General features: G+C 57.0%; 1 protein-coding gene across 5 annotated transcripts in view; it reads right to left on the bottom strand.

Moving 5' to 3' along the window:
• Nucleotides 1–21,348, bottom strand: part of ARHGEF7 (Rho guanine nucleotide exchange factor 7) — a 107,407-nt gene that overhangs the window by 25,836 nt on the left and 60,223 nt on the right. For 4 of the 5 annotated variants that reach the window (XM_070471398.1, XM_070471399.1, XM_070471397.1 and 1 more), the window contains 3 exons: nucleotides 10,808–10,902; nucleotides 10,505–10,600; nucleotides 2,742–2,864 (listed from right to left, as the gene is read on the bottom strand). In XM_070471398.1, the coding sequence (XP_070327499.1) occupies nucleotides 2,742–2,864; nucleotides 10,505–10,600; nucleotides 10,808–10,902 (314 nt within the window). Of the gene's footprint in view, nucleotides 1–2,741; nucleotides 2,865–10,504; nucleotides 10,601–10,807; nucleotides 10,903–13,289; nucleotides 13,396–21,348 lie in introns of those variants that run through there. The other variant, XM_070471401.1, reaches the window with a different exon arrangement.

Raw genomic sequence — 21,348 nt, forward strand, 5'->3', positions numbered from 1 at the left:
ACAATCAAGAAATGAAACAAAACCTTTTATAAATCTTTACAGATCACTGTATGGGCGTCCCAGGAGACGCTAGTGGTAAAGAACCCCCCTGCCAATGCAGGAGACATAAGAGACTCAGGTTGGATCCTTGAGTTGGGAAGATCCCCTCAAAGAGGGCATGGCAACCCACTCCAGAACTCTTGCCTGGAGAATCCCATGGACAGAGGAGCCTGGTGGGCTACAGTCCACAGGGTCCGCAAAGAGACACGACTGAAGCAACTTAGCATACATTTGTTTCATTTTTTAGTTTTTAAAAAATTTAGTACCATAATAAAACAAAACAGCAGGCTATAGCTTTTCTGACAAAACAAAGACCCTTTGTGCTTAATTTCTACTGATGCTAGCAACGCTTACTCAACGTTTTATCCTCTGTAATTACTCAAACAACACTGTGGGCTGCATGACAGGGACCAGAGGAACACAGAGGTAACCTCAGGCTAGCGCAGCAGAAAGCAACAACTACGGAGCTGGAGAAAAGGAGACGTTCTACATCCTAAACCAGGAAACCCCTAGTTCACTCGCAGCAGGCAGCCACGAGCCTATGATGTCGACTAGCAAACGATAATGCAAAAGGCAGACATCTGTTATAATTCAACAGGACCGGAGGCTCCATACATACATTTTGCAGATTCACACTCAAAATTCAAACTAACACAACGTAAGGATCATAACACTAAAAATAAGACTTACAAACTGCAAAACACTATGTTTAAATCAATCCCTAAGAAAGTATATTGAAGCAGAAAAACAGACTGATCCAGCCCTAAGTGGTAGTTTCACAACCTCAACAAGAGCAGGACAGAGGCCACAAGTAGGGCCCAGGACAGAAGGGAAAGGGAGGGAGAGCTGGCGGAGGCCAGGTCTGAGCGGCGGGCAGGGGGCGCCGCCGCCCAGGGGCCTCAGGAGGGCACGTGGGCGGCGCATCCTGCCGGCCGCCTCGCTCGCCCAAGCTCGGCACACTCCCAGGGCCTGGCCGTCCTGCCTCCTGCCCGGGACACGCCACATGAAGGCAGGCAGGGGGTCCATGAACAGAGCCCCATCTGGACTCCCTCCTGCTCTTCTGGGAAAAGCTGCCCTGAGGTTCCAGCCACGACACAAGCAGTCGTTGAAGTAATAATACAGAGGGGAACACAGCACATGCTCACAAGCATTGCCGGTGAACATCTGAATGGTTTTAAATGTCACCTTCAGGACACAGCTTCACCCCCAGGGGGCTGACCCCTGACCAAAACGGCAGAAGGAGAGCACACATTTAAAATGCCCCTGTAATTTACCCCAGCGTTCTACCTGCTGTTCATCTCTCCCAGGGCTGCGTCAACAATTCCTGCGGAATTTTCAGAAACTTCACATTTCAACCCATGCATTTCACTCGGGAGGAAACTCATCTAAGTCATCGTTCCTGGGAAGAGATGCCGGGCCAGGTCACTGCATCCATGCTTCCCGGCTTTCCTGGGAAGGTGCGTGCATGGCAGCCCACCCGCCCCGGAGCATGCAGATGACCAGCCCACCTCTCATTCCTGCGCTCCCCGGGCACCCTCACAGCCCTCCTTTCCCATCCCTGTGTCAGAGATGACCGGCCTCACTCAGGAAGGGAGATGCATCAACACAAGTGGAGGTTCAGAATCCAGGCACACTGAACAGTCAACACCCGGAGTCGGGGGCAGCGACCGACGTGAAGATGAAACAACAGAGCAATCAGCATTTACTGAGAGTTCATCACGTCCACGCAGTGCTGGCCAGCTCAGGGGTTCCGCTTCCCGCTGACAGCACTCTATAACCAGGCACTTCCGGAGAAGCGCGGTGACCTCCGAGGCCCACCAGCTGCAGAGCGGTGGCTAGGGCTCAGAAAAGGCCACAGGCCCTGCCCAAGGTCCACATGACCCGGCCACAGTCGGACAGACACAGGCCGCCTCGCTGGAGCCTCAGTTTAGAAACAGCCCAACAACGCCTGCATCCCAGCACAGCCTCTAAGCTTCAAACTGAAATATTAAGTTAGGAGTAACTTGAGGTTAAATATTTAAATCAGGAGCACAGGCATCACCTTGCTCCAACTCACACAATTTCTTCATTTCTGGCTGAACTGCTGTTTTCAGAAGAAAACAATTAAGTTTCTGAATCCCTAACACAGACGCGCGCCCCTCGGAGCAGAAGCAGAGCTCGGCGGCCACCCTATGCGCAGGTCAAGCCCTGCGGTCCTCCCTGCTGCCCAGGAAAGCCGGCCGTGCCTGATCAGACACGCAGAGGGCAGCCTGCTGCTGCTTCCAGCTGCAGAGCAGACACACATAGCCTCTGGCTCAGCGTGCCCCACAGAGACGGACGCCACCTCCTGCAGCAAGGCCAGTGCTGTCCCACGTGCCCCAGCCCCATGCACTGGGCGGATGCGGCTCCGGCAGCCCGGACCAGCCCGCGGCCACCCTCCTGAGCCCCCACCAGCCCCCCTGACCTCCGGCCAAAGGGTCCAGGCCGAAGGGGAGACTTCAAAGCACGCCCGTTTCTATTGTGAGCACTAATTAGGGTTTAAAGCCCGACATCAGTCCTCCCCAGGCACTCACTTGGAGGATGATAAACTTACCAGTCTTGAATGAACACATGGGTGCTTGCACTGCGTCTCAAGTAATAACTTACAGAAACGAGCTGCCCAGAGGGAACCCCAGGCACGGCCGCCCGCACCCCCACCCCGGGAAGAAGCCCACGAGACGCACCTGTGTTCCGTGAGGACGCTGACCGCAGATGGGTGGTTGGCACAGTACGCCAGGTACAGGGTCTTCATCTGTGGCATCAGGCTGAGGAAGCAGCCCCCGACCCTCTGCTGGGCCTCCGGCATCCTGCGGACAGCGACACGGAGCCCCACTTAGGGAGAGCCTCCCAGAGCGGGCCCCAGCCCATGGGGCAGCCCTGGATGGCGCGCCCAGCCCCCGGGGGAGCCGCTCAGCGGAAAGCAGGCCGTCCCCTCCTCCAGTGTCCAGACGCCAGGACCTGCAGGTCAGCCCGCTCCTTGGACAGTGAGCAAAACAGATGTCCAGGAGCGTTATGTCGCATGTCAATGAGGAGGAACGGGATGTGTGGTTCCTTGGTCATAGGTTTCCTGCTGAAGCAGCTGCGGGACAGGCCATGAGAAGCCCCACAGCGGCTCCCGGGTGGAGGCTGCCCCGTCGGTGGGGGAGAGACAAGCGGCCCGCAGAGCAGGGCGCCACCCCGCCAGGTGAGGGAGACAGTCCCGGGCGTCGGGGGCCACAGGAGCCAACAGCCGGCCCCTGAGCAGGCCGAGCGTGCACGAGGCCAGCGCTCGGCTCATTCACTGGGATCTGAGGTCAAAGCAAGCGGGCGCCCACACTGCTGGCAGTGCTGGCAGTGTGAACCCACAAGTGGGTTTTAACAGCCTTCAGGGATTAGTCACAGTTTCCTGTATCTGCAGGATAAATAGTCACTGACTCAATAAATTAACTTCAACCATTCAGTTAGGCACTGGGAACACATTAAAAACAGAGAAAGAGTGAGTCTTTACCTTAAGGGTGACTGCAATCTATGGGGGGACACAAAACCAGTTCAAAACTAAGCTGAGTGTAACAGAGACAGAGCCGATGCCTCAATCACAGAGCCACTCACTGCAGGCGCCCCCAGAAGAGGACAACATGCAGTCCAGGAGGGGGAGAGGGCACCCCAGAGTGGACAGGGTGCCCCAGAGAGGGAGCAGCGCCCCCCAGTCACCAGGGAGCAGGCATCACATGCTGCCAAGGGCACCCTCCCCAAAGGCACTAGACCACCTGCTTCCTACCAGGACCCGGACACCCAAGACACACCTGCTCCAAGACCACGACACACGGACATCTCAGCGGCGACGGTCACGCTCGGATGCAAGAAAGCAGGCAGAGGCTGCCTTTTCCAGCGAGAGACCTGCAGGGAACCCTGACTGCCTGGCTGAGGGGACTGAAGGCGACAGCGTGACGGGCCGTCACGCTTTGGCCGAGAAGAGCAAATCACTGCCGGAGACGGGGCACGGGCAGCCTGCAGACAAGGTGACGGGGCTGCACGCCCTGCTCAGCGCCGGGCCAGGAGCTGCTGGGACGGCCTCACCCTCCTGGGCCAGACCACAGCCCAGCGCACTCAGAGGAGAACATCCTGAAATCCAGGTCAAGGGGCTTTAATCTGTTAACATGTCCGTGGATTACATACGGACAATGACTTCAGTTAAGTAAGACCCTCCTTCTTCCTTCCCATCATGCTTGGCTCTAGAGGTTTACTACCTCTCTCAACCCAATGTTGCAAGAAGTTACTGCACTCGCCACCATTAGCTCATGAATCCTTTCACAGTCCATCCACTCACCAACCTGCAGGAGCAGCCGGAGCTCATAAAGGTCGCATGCTAGTCTTAACTGGAGCCCAGGTATTATGCCAACACACCACACACGCAACAGCATGTAGATCACTGAAATAATGGAACACGCAACACTCACAAAGACCATCCAGGCAGAACACGACTTAAGAATTGAGAGAGAGGATTTTCATCATGGTTCTCTCTCGTGCTTCCAGAGGTGGGTTTGAGAACATGAAGACGTGTAGAGCATGCATGGGGCTGTCACCGCATCCCCCTGCAGCCTCCTGGTGGCCCCACACCAAGCTGTGACAATTAGTGCAGGGTCAGCAAGGCCTGCTACTATGGTTCCATCATTGATCTGATGATAGGAGGGGGTGGTCTGATAAGAGGTGTCATCAACCAAGGACCTGCTAACAGGCAAAGAGTTATCAGAATGGTCAGATACCAAGTGAGGAGTTATCAAAGGTCTGGTAACAGGTGAAAGAAGCAGGTAAACCACTAGACCATTCAGGTATGACCTAAATCAAATCCCTTACGAATATACAGTGGAAGTGACAAGCAGATTCAAAGGATTAGATCTGATAGACATGATGAACTATGGACGGAGGGAGGTTCATGACATTGTACAGGAGGCAGGGATCAAAACCATGCCCAAGAAAAAGAAATGCAAAAAAACAAAACGGCTGTCTGAGGAGGCCTTACAAATAGCTGAGAAAAGAAGCGAAGCGAAAGGCAAAGGAGAAAAGGAAACATATACCTATTTGAATGCAGAGTTCCAAAGAATGGCAAGGAGAGATAAGAAAGCCTTCCTCGGTGACCAATGCAAAGAAACAGAGGAAAACAATACAATGGGAAAGACTAGAGATCTCTTCAAGAAAATTAGAGATACCAAGGGAACATTTCATGCAAAGATGGGCACAATAAAGGACAGAAACGGTATGAACCTAACAGAAGCAGAAAATGTTAAGAAGAGGTGGCAAGAATACACAGAAAAAAAGATCTTCATGACCCATATAACCATGATGGTGGGATCACTCACCTAGAGCCAGACATCCTTGAATGCAAAGTCAAGTGGGCTTTAGAAAGCATCACTAGTGGAAGTGACGGAATTCCAGTTGAGCTATTTCAAATCCTAAAAGATGATGCTTTGAAAGTTCTACACTCAATATGCCAGCAAATTTGGAAAACTCAGCAGTGGCTGACTGGAAAAGACCAATTTTCATTTCAATCCCAAAGAAAGGCAATGCCAAAGAATGGTCAGACAACGGCACAATCGCACTCATCTCACATGCTAGCAAAGTAATACTCAAAATTCTCCAAGCAAGGCTTCAACAGTATGTGAACTGAGAACTTCCAGATATTCAAGCTGGTTTTAGAAAAGGCAGAGGAACCAGAGATCAAATTGCCAATATCTGCTAGATCACTGAAAAAAGAGAGTTCCAGAAAAACATCCACTTCTGCTTTATTGACTATGCCAAAGCCTTTGACTGTGTGGATCACAACAAACTGTGGAAAATTCTGAAAGAGATGGGAATACCAAACCACCTGACCTGCCTCCTAAGAAATCTTCTGCAGGTCAAGAAGCAACAATTAGAACTGGACATGGAACAACAGACTGGTTCCAAATCAGGAAAGCAGTACACCAAGGCTGTATATTGTCGCCCTGCTTATTTAACTTATAACATCATGAGAAACACTAGGCTAGAAGAAGCACAAGCTAGAATCAAGATTGCCAGGAGAAATATCAATAACCTCAGATACGCAGATCTGGCAGAAAGTGAAAAAGAACTAAAGAGACTCTTGATGAAAGTGAAAGAGGAGAGTGAAAAAGTTGGCTTAAAACTCAACATTCAGAAAACTAAGATCATGGCATCCGGTCCCATCATTTCATGGCAAATAGACAGGGAAACAGTGGAAACAGTGAGAGACTTCATTTTCCTAGGCTCCCAAATCACTGCAGATGGTGACCACAGCCATGAAATTCAAAGACACTTGCTCCTTGGAAGAAAAGCCATGACCAACCTAGACAGCATATTAAAAAGCAGAGACATTACTTTGCCAACAAAGGTCCATCTAGACAAAGCTATGACTTTTCCAGTAGTCATGTATGGATGTGAGAGTTAGACCATAGAGAAAGCTGAGTACTGAAGAATTGATGCTTTTGAACTGTGGTGTTGGAGAAGACTCTTGAGAGTCATTTGGACTGCAAGGAGATCCAACCAGTCCATCCTAAAGGAAATCAGTCCTGAATATTCATTGGAAGGACTGATGCTGAAGCTGAAACTCCAATACTTTGGCCACCTGATGCGAAAAACTGACTCTTTGGAAAAGACCCTGATGCTGGGAAAAACTAAAGGCAGGAGGAGAAGGGAATGACAGAGGATGACACGGTTGGATGGCATCACCGACTTGATGGACATGAGTTTGAACAAGCTCTGGGAGTTGGTGATGGACAGGGAAGCCTGGTGTGCTGCTGTCCATGGGATTGCAGAGTCAGACATGACTGAGTAACTGAACTGAACAGGTGAAGAGTTATCAATGGTCTGACACAGGAGAGTTATGAAAGGTCAGGTAACAGGTGAGGCGTTATCCATGGTCAGATACAGGTGAGTTATCGGTGGTCTGAAACAGGTGAGTTATCGACAGTCTGATACACATGAGTTATCTGTGGTCTGATACAGGTGAGTTATCAGTGGCCTGATACAGGTGAGTTATCGGTGGCCTGCACAGGCAAATTGTCGGTGGTCTGATACAGGCGAGTAGTCGGTGGCCTGATACAGGTGAGTTACCAGTGACCTGATACAGGTGAGTAGTTGGTGGTCTGATACAGGTGAGTAGTCAGTGGCCTGACACAGGTGAGTTACCGGTGGTCTGACACAGGTGAGTTGTCAGTGGTCTGACACAGGTGAGTAGTCAGTGGTCTGATACAGGTGAGTAGTCAGTGGCCTGACACAGGTGAGTTGTCTGTGGCCTGATACAGGTGAGCTGTCGGTGGCCTGACACAGGTGAGTTACCGGTGGTCTGACCCAGGTGAGTTGTTGGTGGCCTGACACAGGTGAGTTACCGGTGGTCTGACACAGGTGAGTTGTTGGTGGCCTAGTAACAGGCAGTGATGCAGGCAGTGCACTGCCATTTCTCCAGGGGGAACACTGCTACAGGGCAGGTGAGGACCCCCAGGGGCCCTCCCCGGAGCAGAGCGGTATGAGCTCCAGGAGAAGCCTGAGAACACAGAGCTGCCGCACAACATCCCTGCATGACACGCTTGTGCCTGATGGTGCTGCTAACTGCACAAAGAAAGCGCTCAGGGTCCAGCAGCCACCGACTTCCCAGGGAGACCAAGAGCAGCACGAGGGTGTGGCCGTGACCCGCGTGAGCCCCTGCGCCCCCCGAGTCTGCCCGCTACCGACCGAGAGGCGTCCCCATGCAGGGACACAAGTGACTCCACACTGGAGCCTCAGGGAGCTGGCAGCCCCTGGCAAGCCCCCTCCTGCTGGACCCCAAACCCTGAACGTGGACAACTTCCTTAAGGATGCCAGAGGCCCAGCAAGGCGGCAGCACCTGAGGCTCCCCCAGAGGAGCCCCCATCACCAGCCAGCAGCTCCAGCCCCCACCTCAAGCCATCCTCTCACCGCCCCATGTGCCACTGGAGTGCCTTCCCTTCCCAACTTCCTAGACGCACGAGGTTCTAGAGCTGGAAATGTTTCCACGGAATCATGCGGTCTCATTCAGCAAGTCCGGAGGTTACGGCAAGAGCTACTCAGGACCTCCCAGGTGCCACACGGTGGGCCAATTCTGACGTGAAGTCCACTGTACCGAGACCCCACTGGGGTCGGAGGTGACGGCCGTGATCACCTGGGTCGGTGCACCACCAATCCCAATCACCTCCTTATCAGCTCAAGTCCTGTGCCCTGCTCTTTAGTAGGGACGGCCCAGCAGAACCAGAAGGGTGCTGTGTGTCCCAGCTGCTCCGTTCTACAAGGTTAGTATCATCTCTGGATCCCCCATGTTTCTACTATTTGGATGGTACAAAACACAGCTTTCAGACAAAATACACTCTATTCTCTAGTTCAAATTTGTATTTTGATAATAATCTAAAACAAATACTATTTTACTGTGAAAATGTTACAGTAACAGTCCAGTGTCTACAAAGATGAATTTATTTATATCTTAAGACACGCCTTATAATTAACTTTGAACTAAATACACAATGTTTATTTAACCAGCAGCAATTATGTCAAATGTTTATTTCAGTATTTTCTTCAATAAGCTGAAGCCCTACAAAATGTAAGACAACTAACGGGACCTCAGCCTACAATACACGGAGGAGTCTGCAACCTAAGAAAGTACAAGCAAGCACGACACATGTGACAGCGCCAGGAAAAGGGGGGCTGTGACAGGACTGCCCACGCCCCTGGGTCAGAGGGACCGGTAGGACCACAGCGCGAGCAGCAGCAGGAAGCGGCCCGAGAGGAGGGGAGGGCAGGGAGGGCAGGCACACGCTGCCTCCCGGGCCCGCCCCGAGGGAGCGGGCCGGCCGACGGGGCCGAGGCCTGTGCAGCAGAGCAGGCGGGAGCCGGGAGCGGGCGGGCTCCCACAGACGGCCACCACGCGGGGCCCGACCTCCTACCTCAGCGGGCAGGACTCCCGCAGACGGCCACCACGCGGGGCCCGACCTCCTACCTCAGCGGGCAGGGCTCCCACAGACGGCCACCACGCGGGCCCGACCTCCTACCTCAGCGGGCAGGGCTCCCGCAGACGGCCACCACGCGGGGCCCGACCTCCTACCTCAGCGGGCAGGGCTCCCGCAGACGGCCACCACGCGGGGCCCGACCTCCTACCTCAGCGGGCGGGCTCCCGCAGACGGCCACCACGCGGGGCCCGACCTCCTACCTCAGCGGGCGGGGCTCCCGCAGACGGCCACCACGCGGGGGCCCGACCTCCTACCTCAGCGGGCGGGGCTCCCGCAGACGGCCACCACGCGGGGCCGACCTCCTACCTCAGCGGGCGGGGCTCCCGCAGACGGCCACCACGCGGGGACCGACCTCCTACCTCAGCTCCCCAGCACCCTCAGGCCGCTCCTGTGGCCGTCGAGGCCAGTCTGTGAGACACAGCTGGGAACAAGCCCAGGAATAACCAGGCACCCCCCAGCTTCTGGGCAGAGCTCAGGCCAGACACTGCTGGGGAGATGGACAGGCAGAGGGCCACCAGAGGTCAGGGCCTCATCAGGAGGCCTGTGCGGGACACAGGAGGAGAGGCCGGCCTGAGCCAGGGCGGCGTCAGCGCAAGGGCAGGGCAGTGGCTGCCACAGGAACGAGCATTCTTCCAGGATAGAAGAATGCGTGGGCAAGTGCACCAGGTTAAGGGTGCTGGGCACAGAGTGACCCGCAAGGGCGGGGGACAGGAGAACGAGTGAACGAGTGGATGACTGACCACACAGTAAGTGATGGAGAGGCTGGGTCCCCCACGAGCGGGGCCGGCTCAAGCGGCCGCCGCGGCCTCTGCCTGCCTACTCCTGTCACTGCAGTGCTTGGCCGACCTCCCCTGAAACCCAACTTCAGCTTTCCTCACAGCGTTTCCACACTACCGTCTGTAATCACTTCTACCGTCTTAACCAGCTGTCTCCCTCCCCAGACTACCAGCTCCTCTAGGACAGGGGTCACTTCTGTCTCGTTAACACCCGTCTGGCACACGCTGGGTGCTGCGTAAGCAAGCAGAGGATGAATGAGAAAGGACCCGGGGCGAGCTGGCCGTGCATCCAGCCCTGATGTACCTGAAACCCACATGAGCAAAACCAACGCGGACGAAGCAGAGAGACGCGTGCTTGTGAGCAGCACGCTGTGCTCCCCTGACCTTGGCAGGGGTCTGGCACCAAGCTGCAGTGCTCCCTTCCACGCTCCCTCCCTTCTGCAGCCGCCACCCCAAAGAACCACTTCTCACAGGAAACCTCTCTCCTTGCTCTGAGCAGGCAGTCGATCCCACAGAGGAAGAGTCTACAACACACTTACACTGTAAAAGTTGACATACCCCAAACATTTGAAATAACCCAGTATCCACCTTTAGAAATGTGAAATCTAAAAGTTAAGTTAATCCTGACCCTTCAAATACCAGTTGTATCCATCTGAATTTTACAATTATTAGCCTCTTACTTACTTGGTGCATTCTTCTAAAGACTGTACAAGCATTTGCTGGAAAGAACATATTTCTTCCAGATTTCCCATTAAATGTGACGTGTTTGCTGAACTTAACCTAGAGCCGAGAAAAACAGGAGACACGTGAGAGCGGTCTTACTCATGCTCCCCTCCCCTCCCGCCCCGCGGCCTAACACACAAGGAGCTCTCTTGTGTCTTCAGTTGCATTCTGTCCCAGCCTTTCAGCTGCTGTTCTCTGAAAACACGAGGCAATAGCCAAGGGGACCACTGTTCCAACACTTGACACAATAACCATCTAACTTACTTCTCGCTGGTCTGCAGGGGCCGTAAGTAGGTTGAAAGCACAGTCTGAAGTTCTTTAGAATATTCATTTTCTGTTTCCAAAATATTCTGTAGCACCTACAATAAATGGTAAGTATTATTTGACATTAAGATGTATAAGCTTTGGAAAGTTCATCACTACTGTTCAATTCGCACGGTTGCTTCTATGTAACACTGATTTGTTTAATGTTATCACTCCCTGTGATTATTAACTAGTAAATTCAGGTAATGAGTTATTATCAAGGCTATCTAACTGACTTCATATTCCTGCCAAGCACATTTAACACAGGAACACCTAGAAAGAGGCCTGAATTAATTCCATCATCAGATGCTACGTCTGTTTAGATGCTATGTGTTTTTTAGATGGAAAGAAGGAACCACTGACAATCACAACAGCATGGAGGCATGGATGCATCTCCAAAGCACGCATTGTGCAAGAGAAGCCTTTCACACAGGACATCCTATATACCCATCTATGGTAAATCTAAGGACAGGCCAAACTCATCTGTGAGGGCAGGGATGGGGGGGGAGGTAGGGGGACAACGGGGAAAGGGACGTGAGATCAATTTCTGGAATAAAGGACAAGTTCCGCATCATGATTTGGGTAGTTGTTACACAGACATATACACCGGTTAAAGATCCCTGACCCGTACCCTTAAAATCTATGCACTGTGACACATGGAAAGTGCATCCACTAAAAAAAAAAACCTGCAGTTCACCCTTCAGATGGCATCTAGTCATTCTAAGTCAATTTCTGGGCACTGCAGACCTTCACCAGAGAAGGTGACTGTCTAAGATCATCCTGTACACGTTACAAATAAAAGGTCCACCAGCATAAAACAAGCATTGTATGCACTGGATGTATTCTCCTATCTCTGGGAGAATAATTATAAATCAACCTTGAAATTAACATGTTTCCTGAAAGCCTGCAATATATATAGACAAAAGCAGCTAACAACCCCTAAAAACCAAGAAAGAAATCTAAGTGTAAAAGAGCTGGCTGAAACATGAGCCCCTTTCAGAGGCAATGGCAGGAGCACTGGCCCCTGGGGCAGGGCTAGGCGGGGCAGCTCAGGTCTGCAGGGGAAGCCTGACCGATGGGAGCCTGGACGGCTGAGTGAGTGCCCGACCCACAGCGCCTCCGATCCGCGGGCAAGCCCCCCTCTACAGAGGATGGATGAAGCGGGGAGAGGTGGATCTGCGCCCAACCCGCAGCCCCTCTCCAGCCTCGGGCTCAGGGCTGCGTGGGAGCAAGGAGCCCTCCTCAGCCGTCTGCTCCACCACACTGTCAGGGCCAGCACCTTCTCCAGTCACCAAGTCACACCACGTGCATTTTCTGAGGAGCTACTACTCCCTGCACTAAGCGCTGTCTCCCAAAACTAACACAGCATCCTAAACTAACCCTGCAGAAGAAATTAGACAGAATAAAGACTCCAAACATGCTCGGCTTTCTCCCCTGATTTTCGATAACCAAAAGGTATGTTTAAACCTTGAAGAAAGAAGCAATCATTAGCTAAACTGAGATTCCAGCACTGACACAGGCCACCCGACCACTGTGCGCTCACTGGGGTCTTCCTCGCTCCGGAGGGCAGCAGAGCCATTTGGGGGTGCCAGGGCCGAGGCAGCACGGCACGCTACGCAGGGCCCAGGCGCTGCCGCAGCTCTGGCTCCACTCCGTCCCGCCCCTGAATGGGCCTATTCATGGATGTCAGCGGGCGGGGAGGGGCCACTCTGGGCGACGCTGCCTCGTGGGGAGACGTGGCTGCCACTCTCAGTTAGGCACCTCCCCACCAAGAGACACTCAGTGGGCCCGAGTGTCAGAGGACTGGAGGACGGGGGGGCACCATGTGACCCTGCCTCTGCGTCACCAAGGGATGCGCTTCGTACACGTTATCCCCATCTTCTCCTTACATAATGACCCGAGGCGAACCAAGTACCATGGCTGGGTCCCTGAACTAAAAAAAATTAAATCTGTCACAGATGAGTAACACAAAAAGCCCCGATGTTAACGTGAAAACAAAGGCTCAACTCAGACCCCATGTCTAAGAACACATACCAGGAGCTATCAGCAACTCTGCCAAGAACACGCTTGGAACCCGACACACACACTCTGCAAACACAGACAGGTCCCACGGACAGCGGCGTTGGGAGCGCAAGCGCGAAGCAGTCAATGGCCCTCCTCAGCCGCGGCACCGCGGGGCGAGCAGACATGGAGCGCCCTGAGGGCGCACCGGGACCCACGCAGGGTGCGCTGCCCGCCGCCTCTCCTGCGTCTACTGGCTGCAAACAAGACCTTCAGTTAAGTGCTCAAGACGGGCTCTAGAGCAACCCCGCCCAAACCACCCAGGCCGCGCGCCCTGACTTCTGCAGACTCAAGGAGGGAGCCACGCGGCGCAGGCGTCCGCCACACAGAGGCTGCCGGTCCCGCCCCGAGCTCACAGCACGCTGGGGGCTCCAGCCATCACCTGTCTCCCCTTCCTGGACTGCTGCACGCTCTGGCTGCTGCAGGACCCCATGGGACGTCACGGCCCAGCCGCCACGGCTCCATCGCACGCAGGCGGGTCCAGAGAAGGCCGGGAAGAGCAGCCGTCACCAGGCACCAGGAGGAGGGCGGGCCAAGAGCCCAGCCGCCAGAGCTCCCCCCAGGGCGGGAGGCGTGGGGCGGCCCGGCCAACAATGGCGCCCACAGGGGGACCGCATTGGGCAGCTCACAGACAATCCCCGGCTGTCAGCCGCAGCAGCAGAGCCAAACAAAGGACCGACTCATGCCCCGCATCCCACAGAAACCACTTCATCGCTGCCAGGAAAGGAGCGCCGAGCGCCACTCTCCTTACAAGGGAGTCACAGCCGCCACTGCAAATTCCGAGGGCGTCCTATGTTCCAGGTGTCCGTGACAGTCCTCTGAAAATAAATAACTGACGTACATGTAACAGAACATGTAACATAAAGGAAACTTTTCAAGATCTGACCCGGACACAGTAAAGCAATACCATCACAAACTACACCCAGAGATTTCCCTGGTGGTCCAGTGGCTAAGACCCTGTGCTCCCAATGCAGGGGGCCTGAATTCGATCCCCGGTTGAACTCAAGACTGGCAGAGCTGTTCTCACCCCTCTCTGCCCACCTAACTATAACCCCCACACCACAAGGAGAAATCACCATTGCACATATTCTTCCAGCCCACTCTATTTAAACTGTTAGCACTTCAAGTTTCAAAAAGCAGATTACTAGACAGGACCCCAGCTGTTAATGAACCAGAGCCTGGAGGGAGAGGGGAGAAGGAAGGGCAGCGGTGCTGCTGGAAGCCATTCCTGCAGCCCTCCCGCTCCCGGAGCAGAGGCCTCGGGCACACCCTGGCCACCACTGCCCAAGGGTGGCGTCCTGATTTCTGTATCCTCAATACTTCACGACGTTAAGTCTCAAGAAGAGTCGGGGGGTGGATGTTAAATGCTTGTATTGTTGTGCCATTTAAGAGGAGCTACGTGCTTACAGTGTTCCTAGATCTGGGGACTCACAAGGCTGAGGGGTGCTGAAGATTCACTGCTCAAGAGCTCCAGCAGGAGCCGCGGGCCCACTGTGCTGGGCGGCACCCCAGAGCCAGCCTCAGGGCCAGCAGAGCCCGGCCTGATCCCAGCCCTGAGCGTCCTCCCTGGACGGCACACCTCTGTGGGTCTCCAGGCAGGAAGGACCCTCACAGACACCCCGCCTGGCCGTCCCCACATGGCACAGCTCGCTCTCCCTCCACTCACAGGCCCAGCACTGGCCACCACCGGAAAAGCTTCACCTCGGTCTTCATCCGCAGGAAGCGAGGACCCTGCCAGGAGCTGCGGGAACAGAGCCTGCCCAGGCCGCAAGCAGTCAGCGTGAGCGAGGCCCAGGAGAGGAGGGCAGGGGCCGCGGGCGGTCAGCGTGAGTGAGGCCCAGGAGAGGAGGGCAGGGGCCGCGGGCGGTCAGTGTGGACGAGGCCCAGGAGAGGAGGGCAGGGGCCGCGGGCGGTCAGTGTGGACGAGGCCCAGGAGAGGAGGGCAGGGGCCGCGGGCGGTCAGTGTGGACGAGGCCCAGGAGAGGAGGGCAGGGGCCGCGGGCGGTCAGTGTGGACGAGGCCCAGGAGAGGGGGGCAGGGGCCGCGGGCGGTCAGTGTGGACGAGGCCCAGGAGAGGGGGGCAGGGGCCGCGGGCGGTCAGTGTGGACGAGGCCCAGGAGAGGAGGGCAGGGGCCGCGGGCGGTCAGTGTGGACGAGGCCCAGGAGAGGAGGGCAGGGGCCGCGGGCGGTCAGTGTGGACGAGGGCCCAGGAGAGGAGGGCAGGGGCCGCGGGCGGTCAGTGTGGACGAGGGCCCAGGAGAGGAGGGCAGGGGCCGCGGGCGGTCAGTGTGGACGAGGGCCCAGGAGAGGAGGGCAGGGGCCGCGGGCGGTCAGTGTGGACGAGGCCCAGGAGAGGAGGGCAGGGGCCGCGGGCGGTCAGTGTGGACGAGGCCCAGGAGAGGAGGGCAGGGGCCGCGGGCGGTCAGTGTGGACGAGGGCCCAGGAGAGGAGGGCAGGGGCCGCGGGCGGTCAGTGTGGACGAGGGCCCAGGAGAGGAGGGCAGGGGCCGCGGGCGGTCAGTGTGGACGAGGCCCAGGAGAGGAGGGCAGGGGCCGCGGGCGGTCAGTGTGGATGAGGCCCAGGAGAGGAGGGCAGGGGCCGCGGGCGGTCAGTGTGGACGAGGCCCAGGAGAGGAGGGCAGGGGCCGCGGGCGGTCAGTGTGAGCGAGGCCCAGGAGAGGAGGGCAGGGGCCGCGGGCGGTCAGTGTGAGCGAGGCCCAGGAGAGGAGGGCAGGGGCCGCGGGCGGTCAGTGTGGACGAGGGCCCAGGAGAGGAGGGCAGGGGCCGCGGGCGGTCAGTGTGAGCGAGGCCCAGGAGAGGGGGGCAGGGGCCGCGGGCGGTCAGTGTGGACGAGGGCCCAGGAGAGGGGGGCAGGGGCCGCGGGCGGTCAGTGTGGACGAGGGCCCAGGAGAGGAGGGCAGGGGCCGCGGGCGGTCAGTGTGAGCGAGGCCCAGGAGAGGAGGGCAGGGGCCGCGGGCGGTCAGTGTGGACGAGGGCCCAGGAGAGGAGGGCAGGGGCCGCGGGCGGTCAGTGTGGACGAGGGCCCAGGAGAGGAGGGCAGGGGCCGCGGGCGGTCAGTGTGGACGAGGGCCCAGGAGAGGGGGGCAGGGGCCGCGGGCGGTCAGTGTGGACGAGCGCCCAGGAGAGGAGGGCAGGGGCCGCGGGCGGTCAGTGTGGACGAGGGCCCAGGAGAGGGGGGCAGGGGCCGCGGGCGGTCAGTGTGGACGAGGGCCCAGGAGAGGGGGGCAGGGGCCGCGGGCGGTCAGTGTGGACGAGGGCCCAGGAGAGGGGGGCAGGGGCCGCGGGCGGTCAGTGTGGAAGAGGGCCCAGGAGAGGGGGGCAGGGGCCGCGGGCGGTCAGTGTGGACGAGGGCCCAGGAGAGGGGGGCAGGGGCCGCGGGCGGTCAGTGTGGACGAGGGCCCAGGAGAGGGGGGCAGGGGCCGCGGGCGGTCAGTGTGGACGAGGGCCCAGGAGAGGAGGGCAGGGGCCGCGGGCGGTCAGTGTGGACGAGCGCCCAGGAGAGGGGGGCAGGGGCCGCGGGCGGTCAGTGTGGACGAGCGCCCAGGAGAGGAGGGCAGGGGCCGCGGGCGGTCAGTGTGGACGAGGGCCCAGGAGAGGAGGGCAGGGGCCGCGGGCGGTCAGTGTGGACGAGGGCCCAGGAGAGGAGGGCAGGGGCCGCGGGCGGTCAGTGTGGACGAGGGCCCAGGAGAGGAGGGCAGGGGCCGCGGGCGGTCAGTGTGGAAGAGGGCCCAGGAGAGGGGGGCAGGGGCCGCGGGCGGTCAGTGTGGAAGAGGGCCCAGGAGAGGGGGGCAGGGGCCGCGGGCGGTCAGTGTGGAAGAGGGCCCAGGAGAGGGGGGCAGGGGCCGTGGGCGGTCAGTGTGGACGAGGGCCCAGGAGAGGGGGGCAGGGGCCGCGGGCGGTCAGTGTGGAAGAGGGCCCAGGAGAGGGGGGCAGGGGCCGCGGGCGGTCAGTGTGGAAGAGGGCCCAGGAGAGGGGGGCAGGGGCCGCGGGCGGTCAGTGTGGAAGAGGGCCCAGGAGAGGGGGGCAGGGGCCGCGGGCGGTCAGTGTGGACGAGGCCCAGGAGAGGAGGGCAGGAACCGCGGGCGGTCAGTGTGGATGAGGGCCCAGGAGAGGGGGACAGGGGCCGCAGGCGGTCAGAGTGGATGAGGACCCAGGAGAGGAGGGCAGGGGCCGCGGGCGGTCAGTGTGGACAAGCGCCCAGGAGAGGAGGGCAGGGGCCGCAGGCAGTCAGTGTCGATGAGGGCCCAGGAGAGGAGGGCAGGGGTCGCGGGCAGTCAGTGTGGATGAGGGCCCAGGAGAGGAGGGCAGGGACCGCGGGCAGTCAGTGTGGATGAGGGCCCAGGAGAGGAGGGCAGGGGCCGCGGGCGGTCATTGTGAGCGAGGGCCCAGGAGAGGAGGGCAGGGGCTGCGGGAGGTCAGTATGGACGAGCGCCCAGGAGAGGAGGGGCAGCCCTAAGCGCACACAGAGCAGGCGGCCCCGTTCGGGCGGTGCGCCAACGGCCTGACCCCGTACAGGCCGCAGGGAGGCAGTGACCGGTCCTGGCCAAGGTGGAAGAGGCAGGGGCCGTGAGGGACGAAGGCAGCCAAGGCGGGGCTGGCTCAGTATGGCTCCAGGCGAACCTCCAGCCACCAGGCCTGGGTTCTCCCGGAGGAGCAGGCAGGGGCTCTGGGCAACCCCAGGAGCCAAGGGGACGCACGGGGCAGGTCCGTCTAGAGCACAGGCAGGGTCTGTGGAGGTCTGCTACAGCCTGACGGACGTCCACTCTAACATGTAATATACAGCGACCACTGCCTGTTGGGTCACGTCTGTAGTCTCTCAAAGACAGAGCTGCCGTGCCTGTCGTGACACCAGGCGAGCGCGGATACAGACAATGTGCGTCTTCTGTCCGCTGCGTAAGGAACGCTGACACATCCCTGGAGACAAAGCCACCATGCCGCAGGACACGAAGGGTCCTGACAGCCTGCTCTCCCAGAGGACACAGTCAGGAAGGCTCGTTCTCTGATGGTGACGGGGAGCCTGCTGTTCCCTAGCAGAGGTGCCAGAAGACTGTCCACCCCCTAAAGAGTGGGCATCCGGCTTCTCCAAGAGAAGGGTTTCCCTGACCTCCCCTGGCCGGGGGTCTGTCACCAGGCCAGAAGCGCAGCCGATTCCTTTCACTGTCACACCCACCAAGCTCAGAGAGGTCACACACTTGCTCCCTTTAATTACACAATCCCGTCACCCTTGACTACCGCCCTGGGTAATTAATCCTCAAATGGGATGCCCGTCTGCAAACAGAATGGTATGGTGGCCTCAAACGCTCTGAACACACTCCCTAATAACCATGAGTCCCTGGGACCAGTCAATCCTAAAGGAAATCAACCCTGAATATTCACTGGAAGGACTGATGCTGAAGCTGAAGCTCCAATACTTTGGCAACCTGATGTGATGAGCTGACTCCTTGGGAAAGACCCTGATGCTAGGAAAGACTGAAGGCAGGAGGAGAAGGGAATGACAGATGATGAGATGGTTGGATGGCATCACCGACTCAATGGACAGGACTTTGAGCAAACTGTGGGAGTTGGTGATGGACAGGGAGGCCTGGCGTGCTGCAGTCCACGGGGTCGCAAAGAGATGGACACGACTGAGCGACTAAACAACAAAATAACCATGAAAACCTCTTAAGGGCCAACACTTACGAGGCACCTTAAGGCCAACTGCTAACCACCTTAATGCTACAAGGCCGAGGCCAGCATTACCAGTGTTTGGTTACAGAGACATGACTGTGCAGGCAGTGGCGGGGGGCTTCCCCAGGCCAGCCCACAGCAGGGCATCAAACACTGCACACAAGGCCCGACCCCCCACCAGGCACCTAAAGAAGGGCACTCCTGACCATTCATTGACTGGATACTGAAACACGTCTCACACTCGAAAATAAACTGTCCTGCCGGGCTCTGTCACCAAAAACGGGTCAAGTCTTCGTGTAAAGCAAAGTCATGGGGTTTCTTCTTCCACTGTGACCCTCCGTGTCTGAGCCCCGACTCCACCACCCGAGGTCTCTACTCCCGGTGACATTCCAATCCAGCCTGAGCTCCAGGGCCAAAGCAGCCCTCCAAGCCTCCTTTACTAGCGTTACTGAGGAGTACAATTCCGCCACGTTCCCTGGCACACTGCCTTCTACTTTCAGTGATAACACTTTTACACAACAAAATCACATTACCTGCCTAATTTTATATTCTGTTCATTGTACTTAAAATGAAAATATGAACTGATGTTTTTTAAAGCCTTTGTACCTGTAAGAATTAGAAATGGATCCACCACTGGTGTCTGAGGCATCGGTACGTGGCTACACTTAGGTTGCTTGCAGCTTATTGCTAAACAAAGCATCCTATGAAAACATCCTCACACAGAAATCTCTGAAATCGTCTCAGGTAATTTTTATGGGGTGGATTTCAAGAATCAGAAATACTACATTAAAGGCTTGAGTGTTTTCAGAATTCTACAAACTGTTTCTCTTTTGAGAAACACTTTCTGGTTCTGTAGGTGAGGAGCATGAAAGTGGTCATCCACCCAACAACAGGTAAAAACCAAAGAGACCGAAAATCAACAGCTCCTCTCAGATCCACAAGGGGAGGGATGCGAGGTCACTGCCTCCAGGGTGAGTCTCACTGCCCGCAGCGGACGCTGTAACTGGACCCGCCTGAGCATTAAAATCCCTGGGGGGACAGAGTCAGGTGGAAATCCCCCGAACCCAGTCTGGGGCAATTTACCTCTAGGAGCTCAACCAGGTACTCAACAGAAAAGTTGACAATCCGGATGATTCCAACTCAGACACTATAAAGAACGGGGTCCCCAGGGATCGGAGTGAGGGTGGCAAGGAAGGAACAGGCAAGACAGAGGATTTTCAGGCCCTGAAACGGCTGGCGCTGTAAGGACAGAGCCACAGCGGGTGCAGGGAACACCGCAGTGAGTCCTGGACTCGGATGCCTGTGTCAGTTGGCTCACCTGGTGAGCTGCGGCCCGCCTGCTGAGTGGTGCTGAGGAGGAGGGGGTCGCACCTTGTGGGGCAGGGGCTACAGGGGGCTAGCTCTCTCTCAAGGGCACGGTCAACTTAAACTGCGCTGTTTGACAAAGTGTCCAAGGAACTAAAGAAAACTATGCTTAAAGAACTTTTTTAAAGTATGAGAACAATGACTCAAATACAGAATGTACTGACCCATAAAATGAATCAAATGGAAATTATGAACTGAAAGTTACAATAAATAAAATGAAAACTTCATTAGAGGGGCTCAAGGTCAGAAAACTGAGCAAACACAAAAAGACCCACAGAGATTTTACGCTCCCTAGAACAGGAAAAAAAAGAAGAAAAATGAACAGCACCTCGGAGGCCTGCGTGACACCCAGTGCTTGCCAACACATGCTCAGTGGGTGTCACAGAAACAGGGGAGGGAGAGGCGTAACCAGCCCGAGGACGGCTGTGAACCACTGAGATCCTCGTCTTCTCCCCGGTGTTGTCGTGGTTGGTCTGGACCTTCACACAACAGCAGCAGACACACACCCTCCCCACTCACGCCATAACTTCCAAATGTTTGCACCACCTCCAGCTCAGACACTCACCCACCCGACACCCTCCCACCTACAGCACTCCCCCACCCCTGACACCCTCCCACCTACAGCACTCCCGCACCCCTGACGCCCTCCCGCCTCCGGCACTCCCCCACCCCTGACGCCCTCCTACCTCGGGCACTCCCCCACCCCTGACACCCTCCCACCTCGGGCACTCCCCCAGCCACGGCACCCCCCACCTACAGCACTCTCCAGTCACTGGCCCCAAACCCTCCCGTGACCTCACCGGTGCTGGCCTCACCCCCGACCGGGTGCTCGCCCCTCAGTGGGGTGAAGTGCCTGTCCCGTGTGCGGCTGTCCACGAAAGCACAGCGACAGGCGGAGTGTGAAATTGCGGAGTGTGCGATTGGAGTCTCTTCCAGTCGCCCAGGCGTGCCGTGTGCCCCACACTTTACTTTCCTGTGTAATTTACAAACATGGAGCTCAGGCAAGCTGAAACTGAGTCCTGGCTTAGTCACTCACCGTGTTTGTTCACTTTTGTAAAAGGAGCACGAGGCTGAAAGATGGTTTCCACACTCTCCACGCTGATGTCCTAACAAACACACGGGCTGTTCGATATGCTGTTTATGCTCTCAGCGCTACGTACACAACTGTTTGGACGTGAGACTGAAGTCAAGGTGTCCCCTCCCCCGATTCAGAGTCAGCAGGCCCTGTGCACGGGGCTCCTCCCCCTGTGTGAGCGCGGCTAGAAACGGACGGACCTCTGGAAGGGCACTGGTCACACTTCAATCCGAAGAGGGCCACATGCTACTACCGGACCTCCGGGAAGCACGGCTACCTGGTTCCACACAGCATCCGGCGGGAGCGGGGCTCCC

This window comes from Odocoileus virginianus, chromosome 8 (genome assembly GCF_023699985.2).
Source record: "Odocoileus virginianus isolate 20LAN1187 ecotype Illinois chromosome 8, Ovbor_1.2, whole genome shotgun sequence".
NCBI lineage: Eukaryota > Metazoa > Chordata > Mammalia > Artiodactyla > Cervidae > Odocoileus > Odocoileus virginianus.